General features: G+C 42.0%; 1 protein-coding gene across 6 annotated transcripts in view; it reads left to right on the forward strand.

The window, feature by feature from the left end:
• Positions 1-14,817, forward strand: part of chd5 (chromodomain helicase DNA binding protein 5) — a 48,249-nt gene extending 33,432 nt beyond the window's left edge. Inside the window, exons 27-42 of one of the 6 annotated variants that reach the window (XM_037102143.1) lie at positions 416-502; positions 1,019-1,107; positions 1,987-2,120; positions 2,926-3,070; positions 3,865-4,024; positions 4,139-4,218; positions 4,437-4,632; positions 4,722-4,811; positions 4,909-5,052; positions 6,370-6,478; positions 6,731-6,863; positions 7,016-7,211; positions 8,885-9,075; positions 10,751-10,877; positions 11,044-11,142; positions 11,820-14,817. In XM_037102143.1, the coding sequence (XP_036958038.1) occupies positions 416-502; positions 1,019-1,107; positions 1,987-2,120; positions 2,926-3,070; positions 3,865-4,024; positions 4,139-4,218; positions 4,437-4,632; positions 4,722-4,811; positions 4,909-5,052; positions 6,370-6,478; positions 6,731-6,863; positions 7,016-7,211; positions 8,885-9,075; positions 10,751-10,877; positions 11,044-11,142; positions 11,820-11,947 (2,108 nt within the window). In that variant the 3' untranslated portion in view covers positions 11,948-14,817. The remainder of the gene's footprint in view (positions 1-415; positions 503-1,018; positions 1,108-1,986; positions 2,121-2,925; positions 3,071-3,864; positions 4,025-4,138; positions 4,219-4,436; positions 4,633-4,721; positions 4,812-4,908; positions 5,053-6,369; positions 6,479-6,730; positions 6,864-7,015; positions 7,212-8,884; positions 9,076-10,750; positions 10,878-11,043; positions 11,143-11,819) is intronic. The other 5 variants (XM_037102144.1, XM_037102145.1, XM_037102146.1 and 2 more) reach the window with 5 other exon arrangements.
• The last annotated feature ends 1,756 nt before the right edge of the window (positions 14,818-16,573 follow it).

The following is a 16,573-nucleotide window of genomic DNA, read 5'->3' on the forward strand; positions in this document are numbered from 1 at the left end:
CTGCCTCCGAGTGTGTTACGCCGGCCTGAAGCTCTCACGTATCTCGTGCATTTATACGGTCGTCTCAGTGGGTTTTTGAAGCACTTCTTCTTGATAGTCCAACAGAGATATATATCCTGTGGTTGTACTTTTGCGCAGAGTGGCTCCGAGGTCCCGACTGCCACAGTTCAACAGCCGTTGACTGCGGCAAGCGTAAAGATTTCGCGGCCCATCACGGCTTAGAGTACACTCTAAGTTTAAAGTGATTGTCTGGCAGAGTAGTCAACCCTCACCTCTCCTCCAGAGGACGGAAGTGCTACAATCTGTGCATGCCCTGCTGTAGTGGTCTGTAGTAATCTGCAGTGCCATGGCGCCCCCAGGTGGCCACCAACAGAAGCGAATGCAATGTACTGTTTCTCTTTGATGTGTGGCTCAGAATGGCAGGATGATCTTTCAGACAATCAGTCGGAGTACTCGGTGGGGTCCGAGGACGAGGACGAAGATTTCGAGGAGAGACCAGAAGGTAAAAACACACAACTATTGAGCTCTTTAAGTCTTCTGCTGATAACATGTAGTCATATGAGTAATATAATGTCATTTTTATTTTCAAATAAGACACAGTTCTATCCCCGTTTTCAAAATTTAAAAGAAAGCTGTCCAGTCACAGTCTTTGGCTTCTTCTATTTTGTGCTGTATCACACTTTGCTGCGCTGGTTTCTTAGAAACTTAGAACTTAGAAACATTTCCTTTCTCCTCTGCACATTATCACTCTTGAGAAGGGCGTCTGCTAAAGGCCGAGTCTGGTTGTCATCTGAAAGAACTCGTGCTTCACTGTTCACGTGCCTCAGTTGCACATCACGACTGTTTTCACACTGACAGAAACTAATCAGCCCCCAACTCTTAAGATCAGAAAGTATTAAAATAGAATATAGATGATGATAGAAAAAAAAGAATTGTTGTATTTTCTCTAGTAACTGTATCTGTACTCACATTACAGGGACTTCCCTCCTGACGGTTCACTTGTTTTCATGGTTCATAGGTGGACGCAGACATTCTCGCCGGCAGCTGAAGAGTGAGAAAGACAAACCTCTGCCGCCCTTACTGGCACGAGTTGGGGGCAGTATTGAGGTATGAATTACAGTTTGTACTGTAGGTGTTTCCTTAAAGGAACATTACGTGTCTTACACCATGAACAAGTCAGTGGAACACCATATGGCCTTTATTAAATCAGGTTACTTCATTGGAATCAAGATCTGTTTTGAAAGAGAGTCCTGAGGAAAGCAGAGACATGGGAAAACAAACACAGACAGACGGACAAAAGGACTTATAGCATCGAAGACAATCATTCAGTGGTACAGAGAAGGTGTTTCCACATGTTAGTCCAAAATCCTCCACTGGTTTTCCACTGGGTTAAGATCTGCTGACTATAAATTCACATCGTTTTCATGCTCTTTCATAATCAGGGAACTCCTCTGCACAGAAGCATTTGCATTTAATATGTTCCTCCATTCTTTAATTCAGGTTTTGACCTTAATTCGTCCTCCAATCTGTGTGTGTATATATGTATATATATATATATATATATATATATATATATATATACACACACACATACTGTATACACACACACTGTTTGGAGCGACTGGTTACATTTTTGCAGCATAACTTCGATATCGAGGGGATCATTCTACTCACATAATTTTTGCTCATTAGAAGAAAGTTTGGGGATAAGAGTGGGACCATAATGAACTCAGAAGAATTTATCTTTAAGTCCGACATGTCAGCAAGCATCGGATCAACTGATCCTGCAGCTGATCCGGTTGCCTTTGCTCACTGCTCTGTGGACCGAAGCCAGCGAGGACAGAATCAGAATCAATTCATGGTCAGCGTCATGATGCAAAACAGACAGCAAGCTGCTTCACGTCCCGTATTCCTGCTAACATTAATTCACGAGTGAATAAAGTCTCTCTGATTTCTGTCTAAAGTTTCTTGTCTTCTCATCACAAGGTCCTGGGATTCAACGCTCGGCAGAGGAAAGCCTTCCTCAATGCCATCATGCGCTGGGGCATGCCTCCTCAGGACGCCTTCAACTCCCATTGGCTGGTTCGAGACCTGAGAGGGAAGAGTGAGCGCGAGTTCAGGTAATTCTCCTAATACTGTTTTTTACATTTAAACTGGGATAAGTGGTCTGTTTTTTGTTTTTTTTCTTTTTTCATTGAACTAAGTGCAATTTGTCAAGGGCTGCTCGCTCTGGGCTGTTTACTCTCGGCTCAGATTTTTCAGGGTTACTCCTCCTCCGAATGCACCGGAGTCATTTATTACAGATATGAATATTCAGAATGTGAACAGCTCTGACTTGTGTTCATATTTCTGGAGTAAAGCAACTGCACTCGGTTACTGCTGATGGTACCACCACCATTACATCTGCTATTGCTCTTATTATTACTATTAGTTCTAATATTACATTATATAATATTACTACTACAGCTGGATGTATACTTGTTATGTGTTTTTCTATTGCTACCATTTCTCTTAACACTGTGTTCCTGCTGTTATCTTGCTAGTAATACGACAACTAGTACTGTGACTACTCCTTTAATCTGTTAGTTAAGTTACTATCGTGCCACGTCTACTACAGTAACTTCTCTTACTACCGTGCAACAATCAGTTGTTCCTCTTTCTACAACTACTTCTGCCTCAATGACTGGTTTTTATGTCTCTGATTGAGATTACAAGATATATTTATCATGCACCAATAACTACTCTAACAAGACTTCTTCCTTTTACATGTAAAACAAGAGGAAAAACATCAATATTTACATTTATACACTGTCAGAGTCCTCTACTAGTAGAACAAGTGTAAGTGCTAGTTAAGATGTGGTGCTGGTAACCTCAGAGGAATTTCTCTCGTCACACGTGCTGTAAAGTGTTTAATGTTTTCATCAGGGCCTACGTGTCTCTGTTCATGAGACATCTGTGTGAGCCGGGAGCAGACGGAGCCGAGACCTTCGCCGACGGCGTCCCGCGAGAGGGGCTGTCTCGTCAGCATGTCCTCACCAGGATCGGAGTCATGTCCCTTGTCAGGAAAAAGGTACTGGTGTATCCAACCGGAGACATCTTTTTTTTTTTTTTTTTAAAAAAGCAGAATACCGAATGTTCAGCCGGAGCACTGTGAGATTAGAGAAAAGTACGTCAAACTGTTCAGGCAGAGGCAAAATGCAGACGAGAGGAAGAGGGGAGCTCTACGGTTATACGCATCACACGACACCACAGATGTGTATGTTTTGTTAAGCTTTGTTTGTCATGTACACACCCGGGTGAAGTGTGTTTTTTTTGGGGAGTCCTTTTAAGTTCTTAGTAACTTGGCTAGTTTGAAATAAACGATGTTCTAAATCTGGTTCCCCCTTTGAAATGTCAGAAACGTGTGACTCGGCTGCTGAGGAAACTCGGTGGCGCGGTCCAATTAAAAACATGAAGTCACGAGCATCACAAACTGTAACGTTTGCACAATTGCCAAGTGAAATACAAACCCCAAAACATTTTAGACGGCTCAGCGACGATGAAACTTTACAATCGGCATGTAGGAAAGTTAGGAAACTTTGACTAACGGCTCACCTTCCTCATGGTATATCCTGTAAATTGGCTCCCCGACAAATACATGTCGGAAACTGAAAATCCACATCATAACTAGGCTGAGTTTGAACTGAAGCCGGTCCAACCTGATACGGGTACATTTTACCTAAACTGCTGGTTCAGTGTGCCGCACGCATTTTACGCTGGAGCTCTACCTAATCCCTTATTTGAGGAAAGTAAGCCATCGTGACAGAGTCAGATTTTCATTTTATTACAGTTGAACAACTCTCTCTCTCTTTTTTTTTTTTATAGGTGCAAGAGTTTGAGCATGTGAATGGAAAGCTGAGCTCTCCAGATCTGATTCCTATCGGCATGGAGCTGAAGAAGCTGACTGAGAGTTTATCTTCTGATCCCAACACCCCGGTGCCAGCCAGCCCCGTCGCCACGCAGCCCGGCACTCCCGTCCCTTCAGGTCGAAACAAAGCGTCAAGTTTTGCTTTTGTCCCCGACTCAAAGGTGAAGTTCGTGCTTGGAAAAAAAAAAAAGAAAAGTTTCTGAGTTGTTGTTGTTGTTTTCTGACTTGTAGAGAAGACTGAGTCTCTCTTGGGCGCCGCTGAGGACAAGGAGACCACAGAGCAAGATAACAAGAAACTGACAGAGCAGGAAGTGAGTCCTTTTATTCTGCCGCGATCCGTCACTTTCATCCCGCTCTCCTTTATTTTCTTGTCCATCTTCTCGTGGTTCATCACACTTTAACCGCACTCATCGCGCCGTCCTCAGAAGACACCCCTGTCAAACTTGGACACCTTTTAACTCGTCTCTCTGCCCTCTATCAACTTTCTTCTTTCTCCTCCGGCTGCCCTGTCTGTTATTCCCCCCGGCAGACCTCCAGTGCGGAGCCGGCATCTGTACCCGAGAAGGCAGCTGACAGTGAGGAGAGCAAGGCCGGCTCAGAGGAGAAAACGGGAGATGAGAGGGACAGAACCGAGTCACCTTCCGCAAAAGCAGAACCATCTGCCAACCCGAAAGAGCCCGCTTTGAAACAGACAGAGCTGCCATCAAGTCAAACCTCACCGAAATGTGAGTGAAATTTTAACCTCAGGCTGCAAATTTGATTTCTCTGCAAGGTTGTGCTGTGTTAAATTGGCGTCCTTGTTTCTAATCAACAGCGGAGCCCTGCAAAGAAACAGAGAAGTCCTCAGAAAAAGGAGAATCTGAGTCTCCTCAGGCAAAAACTGAGGACAAGGAAAACAAGCCAGGTATACAGTACATGCTATGACAAAGCCACATATGGAGCGATAACTGGAGTCTGATATACAGATGTTTATTTCACACAATTTATGTTTGCTGTTGCAGATGACATGAAGGGCGAGGAGGCTCTGGAGGGTCGACTGAATGGAGACAAAGACACTTTGGATGAGATGGATGAGAGCAGGAAGGAGGACAAAAATGGATACAAAGCCAAGTTCATGTTTAACATCGCTGATGGAGGATTCACAGGTAAGATTAAGTGACTTTTTTAATCTAAATCAGCCTGAATTAACCAAAGTACAGCAAGCAAACAGTTTAACATGTGTTAGAGGAAAAAAAAAAAAGCCTAGGTTGCTTTTTGGCGAGAGTTTCGCTTTAAATATGGCCGTTGGAACGTATATATATTGTCAAAACGTGAAATGTATGAACATATCTCTCAGGAGAGCGGGGGAGTTTTCAGTTTTTTACTTATTTGGAGCCCAAATCTGAATGCACATTATGTTCTGAGTCCATTAAAGACACACTACATGGCTGCAGTGTGCGTATTTAGTCCCGCTGCGTTATACTTGTCAGCGGGACACATTTGTCAGAAGACTTAAACACTCGCATTATGAAGAAATCTGCAATTAAATGCCGCCGACTCATTTCCATAATATTGCTTTGTAATATTGTGAAGCTCAGTCTTAATTTGTAAATTGGAACGAAGAAAAGAGAGAAGCGGCAGAGAAAGAAGACTGTTGTGGTGTTTTTTAAATTTTTTTTTTTTATCTGGAGACGAAAGAATACACTGTGAATAATGAAACAACTTGTCAGGACAGCATGAAATGGTTATATTTTCTGTGTCTGTGCTCGGAAGGTCTACATTCAAAATGAAACAGTTTTGAAGTCGTCAGCTTACAGACAACTGGAAAAAAAACACTAAATAACATCTTGTAAAAAAAGGGATGCTTGTTACGTCTATTATATTTCCGGATTAATCTTTTAGTCGGTCTCTAAAATGGTGGAAAATGTCGATTAGTGTTTCCTAAAGCCAAAGGTGACGTCCTGAAAAGTCTTGTTTTTTCCAAAGATAGTCAGTTTCTGGTCACAGACGAGCAAAGAAACCAGAACACAGTGACATTTAAGAAGCTGGAATAAAATGTTTTTTCGTATTTTTCTTCTTCGCCCCAGTAGCTCAGTTGATGAATCGTGTTCAGAGGCCGTGTCCTCGTCACAACGTTGTTCAAGTCTGACCTTCGCTGCATGTCGTCCCCTCTATAGCTCATCCCCTTTCCTGTTTATCTTCAGCTCTACTGTCCAATAAAACCATAAAAAAAACACTATATTAATTGATTATCGATACAGTTAGTGAGTAACTTAATAGTTAACAGCTTATCAAATTAAACCTACACGTCCTTCAACTTGTGTCTTATTTCTGGTGCCACATGAAGTCCATTTGTTCTTTTGTCGTGAAACTTGTTTGTGTGTTTTATGCGCCCTCACATCTTGATTATTACTTTCATACTGTTTGTAAAAAATATAAAATAAAAAACAAACTGATTTGAATGTGTTCCTTTCCCCCATCAGAGCTGCACACCCTGTGGCAAACCGAGGAGCGAGCGGCGCTGTCTTCTGGAAAGATGCATGACATCTGGCACCGTCGCCATGACTACTGGCTGTTGGCTGGCATCGTAACGTATCCTTCCCTTATTTTTTTCTCCCCCAGACGGAGCGAGAAGCTCTGGAAAAGTCATTTAACTACTTAAGACCGGCGGGAGCTGCAGTCAGAGGACTGATATTTACAAACTGTGGGGAGCGATATAAAACTACGCTCTCCATGCAAACCTGTCTTCGTGTTTTTTTTTTTTTTAGTTTTTTTTTTATTTGAAGTACTTTATGAGGTTCTGTGCTCACGTTTGTTTTTCCCTTGACTGGGAATCCATCTCAGACATGGCTACGCTCGCTGGCAAGACATTCAGAATGACCCGCGCTACGCTATTCTGAATGAGCCCTTCAAGACGGAGATGCATAAGGGAAACTACCTGGAGATGAAGAACAAGTTCCTGGCTCGCCGCTTCAAGGCAATCTGAGTCTTTTTTTTTTTTTTCTTAACTAAATCTACTAAAGGATTGAAGGATTTGTTGTGTCTGGATGTTAACAGAAACTAACTCTCAGTTTTGTTTCTCTGTGCCTGTCACTCACTGTTTCCTTCCCTCCCTCCGTCTCTGTGTAGCTGTTGGAGCAGGCGCTGGTGATTGAGGAGCAGCTGAGGAGGGCAGCTTACCTGAACATGACCCAGGACCCCAGTCACCCGGCCATGGCTCTCAACACTCGCTTCACTGAGGTGGAATGTCTGGCAGAGTCCCACCAGCACCTGTCCAAAGAATCTCTGGCCGGGAACAAGCCTGCCAATGCCGTGCTGCACAAAGGTCTGCGGTCCGGTTCCCGAAAATACCCACAGCCGCTATCGGCAGAATTTTTTATTTGTTTTTTTTTTTTGCATCACCTTCCAAAAGTGAAGTCGGAGAGATAAATCCTGCACAAATGACTTTTACAGGGCAGAATTATTGACATGCATTTTTCATGAGACATTTGTCAGCCCACAGGCCATCTGTGCTGTGTGTGTGTGTGTGTGTGTGCGGTTGTTCATGAAACATTCATGAAAGAAGATGGTGCAAAAAACATGAAGTTTCATTTCTCTAAAAACCGACTCAGAGTTATTAACCAAAATTTTAATTTGACCGTGTTCAGAAAACACATTTTTACCGGTGCCGGTTCAAACGCTGCACCATCAGAAGAAGACAGATAAATGTCATCGTTTCATCACAGCTGACCTGCCTCACTCTGTCTTTCAGCTGGGATCAGGTTAATGCAGTCGTCCAGACAGTAAATGACGTGTCATGGATGTGTTTCTGTTTTGTTTTGCAGTTTTCTTGTCTTGTGTCGTTTTGTCTCTGTCTACTTCCTGCTCACCTGGTGTTCTGATCTTCCCCCTCACACCTTTCTCACATCAGCCTCGTTAGCAGTGTCTCTCCACCTGCACCTCGTCCCCTCATTAGTTTAGCTTGTATTTAAGCCTGCGTTGTTCCCTTACTGTTTATTGGTTCGTCTGTTTGCTGTGTTGCTGATTCGTTCCCAGTGGTTTTGTGGTTTGTCCTCAGTTTCTGTATCGCCATGGTGTTTTCCTTTGCTTGCCTTTTTATGGTTTGCACCTTTGGATTTTGGACATTCAGCTCAGAACGCCTGCCTACGTGTTATGTGTTTGGCTCATGTCGGTGCAACAAAAAAAAAAAACTGTAACAAAAAACAAAAAAAAAAAAAGGGTCCAAAAGTGCAAACAGTAAAACAACAAGCAACAAAAAAGGCAGATAAAAGTCCAATCCAAACTGATACAGAAACGGGGGAACACAATAGGAACACAAGGAGCAAAGAGTGAAGGAACAACACAGATTCAATACGAACTAAACTAGTGAGGGGGGGATGAGGTGCAGGTGGAACGAGGCAAAGCTAACGAGGCTAATGGGAGACAGCTGTTGGGGGGAGAAGCACAGGAACACAGGAGGGAGGCAGAACACCGGGAACACGGCTGAGCAGGAAATGGAAACTAGACACAAGAGGGCGTAACTACAAAATAAAACAGGAAACAACCAACCAAAGACCACGACCGGGACGTGAACATGTAAAGCACCTAACAGGTGGATCCAGTTTGACACAGTGGCTTCGTTTCCCGTCTCAACATGCTCACAGTAACGAGTGGGATGACGGTTCGGGGAAAGGCCAAGCCCCGAGACTGCGCGACATTGATTTGTTAAAATTTTATTGCTCCAAATGTTGTTCTCTGTGACCCTCATTGATTCGTCTGTCAATGAAAAAAAAATGTGATTTACTTCAGGGCAGCTGTTGATTTCAGGCCCGGGATCACGCAATTAATTTGCTTTATTGAGTGATTCAAGGTCACACCCACGCTCTTTTTGAAGCCATTTTTCCTCATTGATCTTTTCCTCGCTAAATGATGCTACGCTCGCAGGCGTTGTGTTAGTTTTAAATGAAATCAGGCCCTTCTCTGTCTGCTAACTCGTGTTTGTGTGTCGTGCTCTGGCAGTGCTGAACCAGCTCGAGGAGCTTCTGAGTGACATGAAAGCCGATGTGACGCGACTGCCCAACATGCTGTCCAGGATCCCGCCGGTGTCGGCCCGCCTGCAGATGTCCGAGAGGAGCATCCTGAGTCGCCTCACCAGCCGAGGGAGCGAGCCTCCACCACAGCAGGTGAGATGGGCTGCTGTGGTCGAGAAGGTCAGAGTGAATTCAGAAAATCTCTCTTTAACAAGTCATTCATTCATCTGTGCCAGTACAGTCCAATATAAGCCGCGTCTGTTTGATTTCCCTGGGTCCTTGGAATCCTTGAAGCTTGTGAAAAGTGTGTATCAATTTATATTTTTCTACAAGAATAGACATTTAAGTTCTTAGCTATACTTAATAGGCCACATCCCAATGTGTCTGTCCTCTGCATTTATCTGCCATCACTGTGTTGTGACAGTAATCGACCTCGATCTGGGTCTCAACCGTTGCAAACGTTCCCTTGTTGGGTCCTTGAATTTGAAGGACTAAGGCCTGAAAAGTCCTTGAATTTGATGTTTAATGAGGCGTGAGCTGCCGAGGACTCATTTGTTTTGAGCATAGCATTATAAGATGGAATTTGATTTATATAACACCTCACGAAACAAAGTTACAAAGTCTTTTAAAAGACAAAATAAAAACAGTAGATAGACAAAGATACAAACAACTAAAACATAGTTACATAAGAAATAAAATAATATAAACAAGCAATAAAATGTACTATAAACGTTGCCTTTAAGTATTTTAATCACATGTACATTTTCCATTAAATTTCATTGCACAGGTCTTTCTATCATTTTGAGTCAGTGTGGATAAATTAGATTAATGCAAACGTATACATGAACTTAATATGAATGCATAACTTTATTATTACATATACATTTAAGGAGAAATTCTACACTTACAAAATAATGCATTTTAAATTGTTTACGTCACACCTCTAGTTATTTAACTCACGCACACTGACTCAACATTATAGAAAAACTTTGCATTTAATGTGACATTTTCTAACAATATTGTAATAATATCATGGAGTTAAATGGAACATTTCAAGTTGTTTTCCATCATTTATTAACTCAGATGAAAAACCCCGTGGAAGCACGCTGCGCTCGTCTTCTCCGGGAGGTCACAGCAGGAGTTAGTAGTTCAGACTTGGCTGGAATTATGCATTGGAAGGGAGAAGAAATAAGCTAAAATGTGCAGCTGGGCTGAACAAAAAAAAAAAAAAAAAAAGAAAATGTAAGAAATAAATTCCCGTGGCCCGGAAAAACTTTGAAGTATTCTGTAGTCACGACTCGGCGGCCACATTATTCCTTCAAAAACCTGCAGAGACTCAGACTTCCTATCCCCCACGGAAGAGTTTCCCCTGGTGTAATGTGGGGGAAAAAAAAGACTCTCCCTTAAGTTGTTTACTTTCACCACTGAGCTCCACGTCTCGGTCCCGGAGGACTTAACAAAGGCTTCTATTCTGTCTCATTACTTTCATCTGTCCTGCACCTGTTTACCACAGTCGACTGTGTGTGAGTGTGTGTGTGTGTGTGTGTGTGTTTTATTCTGTTATACAACAGAACATTTCAGCCAGGCAGCAGATTGGTCATGCGCTCTGAATGTTTTTTGGTCTTCTTGTCGTAACCAAGGAAACAGCCCACAGTCTGACTCCCCCCCCTTTGTTTTTTTGTTGTTTTTTTTTTAAAAATGTTTTTCTTGTTTTATCTGCTCACTTCAGTTCCCTGCAGAGCTGCTAAAACCTGCCAAATGTTGTGCAGAAAGACATCATGAACAGCGTCGCTCTCCTGTTATTATTCGATCATGTTAAGTCTTTATAACTCCTCTCTTGTGTTTTGTGTCTCAGCCTTTCAGTCAGGGGGGGTTCGGCTGCTCTCAGATGTACAGCAGCAGCTTTGGTGGAGGGTTCAGAGGCCCGGGTGGACAGCCTATGGTCAACTACAGTCAGATGCCGCTGGGACCCTACGTCAGCGGTAAGGACCAACACCTACAGCGGGATGTTGTCTCATAGGTGACATCTGGGACTGGAGGATTGTTCATGCAACTTATATTACACGTATTGAACTGACTGGGTCCTATATGTGCATGTTGTGGTGTCTGAATGATTCATACTCATCTAAAGTTTTGGAATTGGTCCAGTAGATCACCTCAGCTGGCAGCCACGACATGGCTACAATGACTCCAACGTAATCCTTTCCGAAGGAAAGGCGATCTACTGTACCAACTCCAACAGTTATGGTAAGTATGAACCATTTACATGCTAATATATGTGAACTAAGGGCCCAGGTTTAAGAAAAGAGTTGATGAGAGGGAAACCACTTTGTTTTTTAAAAGACGTTTCAATACAGACTGTAAATTTGATATAAATTTTATAATATTTAGAAGAACATTTCTATAAATTGCAATTTTGAATTTAAGAATGGTTTTCATTGTATAGTTAATTTGTGTAATGGATGAGGCCCATTTAACTTTTTTAGATTGTTACTACACTGATGCAATGACATGAAATCATAATTCTGTTTTATATTTCTATCATTTCTATGTGTAATAGTGAGACTGGATTAAAAAAAAAAAACAAAGTAAAACACTGCCGTGACAGTTTTCATATCTGTGTCACACATCTTCAAAATAGTTCAGATGGGTTAAAGATCATGAGCGTGCAGACAGTCGTACATGTTGTGAACGGGTCCCAGACTTATTTGGAAGAGAAAACAAAAAATAAAGTTATTACACTTTGCTGTAATTCACGTAGTGCTGACTTCCAGTTTTGATGAAGCTACTCTGCTTGTTCTGTTTGATAACTACCACTTCATTTCATATTATAGCCCATAATTCTCTCTCCTAACAGCAGAAACTGAAACATCACATTTCCGGTCAAAGTGAATCATTAAAATCTGACCTCTCTTCCTCCTCAGTGTCCACTAACGGCCCTCCACCCCCAACAAGCCATCTGGACAAGAAGTCACTCGACTCCTTGAGAGACGTGGCTACGCCTGACCTCAAGTCGGGCAAACCTAGTGATGTCATCTGCATTGAGGACTAGACCAGCTCTGTAACGCTGACCTGCGGTCAGAAACTCCCAGGGATGGATTCTGTATGGATGACAGCTGCCCATCTCCTCCGCCACATCCTCCTCTTTTCTCTCCTGACTTCGACTCTACAAAAATCGAGCTCTCTGTCTGCATATAAGGCGACTAACTTTTTGATTAATGCAGATGTATCTATCTTAACGATTGCACTTTTAATCTTTCATGGATTCTATAGAAGTATTTCAATAGGTATTTGCTTTTGTTAACCTGTGCTGCAGAGCGGAGGACGAGGAGGGAAACAGGAAGCAGCTTTTTTTTCTGACAGAGGATCTTTTCAGTTTTGTTTTTTTTTTGTTTTTTGTTTTTTGTGCCCTGCACTACAAGGAGGAACTCAAGCAAGTTGGCATGACTGAGTCTCCGACGCTCTTGATTGGGGCTCGTTCTAATCTTGGAATGTGTGTTTCTTTTTCTTCGTGCCAGCCTCGACTTTTTCATTCTGCGTGCCCCCCCCTCTCTCTCCCCTCTTGTTGCTTTTACCCATCTTGCCTATTCTCTGTACACTGTGACTGTGCCCCCGCTGGAGCTTGTTTCCTGTGTAGGAAGGAGTCGAGTCTTCAGTCATAGTTTGATAAGGAGGCTGTTTTTACCCGAGGGCCTATATTGTTACTTTAAATGAATATGTGTTTTTTGTCATTCACGTAGTAACCAGTGGATAAATTATTGATTTGAAAGCATCAAAAAACTATTCTCATGTATGCAGTAGCTGGACACAGTCTGTCTGAATCCTCTAAAGACTGCCACCCGCTGGTAATTTGGAGAAAGTAATCTCTGCCAAGCCTGCAGATACAGTTTACTGCAGCACCAGTCTCCTGTGAGGGGTTGGCTTCTTGTACTGTACATACTCAGAGACTGCTGTTTATTTTACCTCACATAGGTCTAATCATAGTGAAAAATATGTATACAAACATGGATGAAATCAGAGGCCTGGCTTTGGCGTCGAGACACGAAGATCACGCAGAGAAGAAAAAAAAAAGCTGGCAAAAGTGATTTTTAACACATTTCAGAGAAGACTGAGTATTTCTGTGTATGGTACGATATTTGTGATTCTTATTATATTTGAATGTTAGTAGTGGCTGTAGAGCTTAACCCTGCGGCCACGACCAGTGGGACTGCACTATAAACAGGAACTCATCTGGTCCACGTCCACAGACGGGGCTTTAATGTCGCCCCGAGTGGAGAGTGGCTGTATTTTTTTTCCTCTCCTCTCTTCGGGACTTTCCCCAGTTCCCTGTCATTGTTAGAAACTGAATAAGAACATGTGTGCTTTCGGCGCAACGTCACCTTAAGTCTGGTATTTGTCGCAGGAAAAAAATGCGCTTTTTGTTCGCTTCTCTTTACGTTAAGGTAAAAATAAGACGTATTTGGTCACTCGGTGCCATTAAAGAAGACGATCCCAGTATGATTTGTTCTTTGATGCAGTGTATTTCCTCCACTGAGGCGAGGACTCAACCTAAAACCTACATTTGGGGGGGATTCTCTCTGTATATCAGCTTTGAAGGACCAATGTTGCACAGCGTTACATTACAGTAGATAATGTCTTCACTTCCAGTTTTGTTTCGGTTCTTTCGGGAGTGTTATCTTGCTGCCTATTGCTTTACCTGGTGTGAGGACACGTTAGCATGGTATAGCTACATATCTTGTCCATTCCCTCTCCTACTATTATGTGCTGAAGTGACCAGTGTCCACTGAGTGAAACAATCTTTTATAAATTCAAGCGCACTACATTTCCTTTTTCTATGAAGGCATTGCTCGAATGTTTCGATTCAAAGTGCAAATTGTTATTGACATGTTTCCTTTGTTTTATTTTCATTTTTCCAAAGACCAGTGGCATTACCTGTGTGTATTATTATTATTATTATTATTATTATTATTATTATTATTATTAACTGACATCGCCACAGCACTTATTCGACATTGTTGGGATGCCGACTGTGATTGGACTAATCTAAACGAGAGAAGAGGCGGTGTACAGAGTTGGTGAGTGTATTTTCTTACTGCGGCCTCCTCGCCCATCATTCCTCGGACGACTCGCTTTAACTTCCGACTAAAAATTAAAAAAAAAAAAAAAAAAAAAACATCAAAAACTAAAAACCTTGAAGGTGCATCAGTTTTTTCCCGCGCTCTTCTTCGTCAGTGTTTTATCAGTGCCGTTTTGTTCGCCGTGTTTCCGTTTTTCCAGGCCATCGGTTACTTGACCATGACATGTATTAGGTTGCTCGACAGATAGAACCTCAGAAACATGTAAATATACTTGAAAGATTTTTCAGAGATAAGTCCATCTCACACAGATTTATGTATCAAACTGAAAAAAAAGATGAATGTCTGCTGGATGGTGTTGCCATAGAACTGCAGTGTGCAAAAATCATGTCCCCCCCCCCCCTTTTTTTTCCTCTTTCTGGAGTGACGACCGCGAGACGACGTCAAAAACACAAAGTACTCCAGTGAAATGCAATCAAACTGAAGTCAGTATGAATGTAATGTCTGTTAGAAAAAAAAGGCTTCAGTCTAATATTATAAATATGTTAACAATGTATGTACATGCTTATTAACATGGCTTCAAAAGCTACCAAAAGACCCTGATAAAAGGCACCTTTGTTGCAGTGAATGCACAGCATGTGAAGCGTTTGATATGACGGTTCACTTTGGGGGTGGGGGAGGCGGTAGTGTATCTAGCATTTACAGACAATGAGCTCCAAGCAGTGTTATGGTACTGATATTTGTGCTGTATAGCAATTGAATGAAAAAAAAAGTGAATTGTCATCTTTTTATTTGTATTCTGTGTATTTGTTCAATGTGTTTTAATAAATCTTCTGGACAACAGTAACGCCCGTGTGTGTTTTTTTTTGTAATTAGCCAGCAGATGAGCCAGGAGGCGCGCATGTGAATAATTGAGCTTAGCTGAGCAGGACTTCAGATTTAATTAACTTAAATTGACTTTCTTGACCTCACACGTCGCCTTGTTGTTCGGCTGTGTCTTCCGGCGCTGCGCGTCACAATCTCCAGGAGCCTGCGGTACTCTAAATGTGATTAGAGGCAGGAATAGACTCAGTGTTGTAGTCAGGAGGGGACAAAAATAAGCAGACTGAAGCCATTCACAAAGTAGTCCCAGTGCAATGCAAACATATTAAAACTAAAAACATGCTTACATTATGACTGAAACTCTCATTCTGTCCTGTCTGACTAGCTATGTATGAATAAATGTGGATGTGAGTATATATTTTTCTATCGTACTTTATTTTTTGAGTTAGTTTCCAGTTTAAAAATGTATTTAGGTTAGTTACAGCACTAGGCAGAGACATAGGGAACTTAGCCACCACATACATTCATACATACCTAGTCAGAAGCCACAGCACTGGCATCGTCATTTGCTTCAGTTAATGTTAATGTAAGCCTTTATACAGCCACTTATGTAGCTCTCTTCTTATCTTACTGACCACTCAAAGCACTTAACACACACACACACACACACACACTCATACACTCGTGGCAGAGGCGATCCCACAAGATGCCACCTGCTCATCAGGAGCAATAACCATTCATCCCCACGCTCAACCCTCACGCATCGATGAAAGAACCACCAGCATGAATTTGGGGTTGACTGCAGGGGCCGACGATCGAACCACCGACATGTACAATCAGCCTGTCAGTACTTATTTGTAATGTATTCTATTGTGTTTTATTGTCAAGTCGTTGTTGTGTGTTTTACCTGGATATGAGTGAGTGAAGTTAAAGAAACTTGAAGTTCACAGGCAGCTGTTGTGTCACTGAGGATAAAGATACTTCATTGTTTCTGATTAAAGCTGCTGTAAGTGATTTTTTGTAAATTAAAAAAAGTGTCAGATAGCTCTATATTTAAACAGTAACCCATGTTATAGATTGTTTGATCAGTGTCCCTCCTCATCAGGCTCATGCGGTAAAAGAGAAGATATGTTTCCTGGTATCCCTGCTCACTTTATCCAGTCAGGATGAAGAACTCCACAAAGAGGCGGCACTGGATACTCCTGTTTGCTGTCTTGTGGTGATGATGCCGACAATGATTAAGGCAGCTTTAAGGTAACTGCTGCTCTGAAGCAGACATAAGAAAAAAAAGGAACACGTGTAAATATCCTGAGATAAACCAACCGAGCAAAGTAGTCATGAAGCCGTTCACACTGTTAGAACGAAGATTTGAAGGCATTCTTCTCAGAATCGAGACATTTTACTAGCTGCTTAAAGGGAAACAAAAACTTTTACTCATTAAAGGTCTTGATATGTGAAAAATGTAGTGTAAAATAATTTGTGGCTCCAGAGAAAGCTGCATGTAATCTGATAAATGTCCTCCATTTATGTCACTCAAGTTGCACTGTGGGTAATGTAGGCACCAGGTTTTTAAAAAAGAAGAGTATGTGGGGAAAAAAAATTGATATCTATGATTCTGCTGTATTGACCACTTTCCCCCCTAAAAAAAACAACTGGTGCCTACATTACCCATAATGCAGCTCAGCCACTGAGTGACGTTCCAATTACATGCAGCTTCCTCTGGAGCCACAAAATGCTTGATGCTGTTTTCTGTGTGTACTCTATGCAGCAGTACTCCCCAA

Source organism: Acanthopagrus latus, chromosome 6 (assembly GCF_904848185.1).
Source record: "Acanthopagrus latus isolate v.2019 chromosome 6, fAcaLat1.1, whole genome shotgun sequence".
Classification (NCBI taxonomy): domain Eukaryota; kingdom Metazoa; phylum Chordata; class Actinopteri; order Spariformes; family Sparidae; genus Acanthopagrus; species Acanthopagrus latus.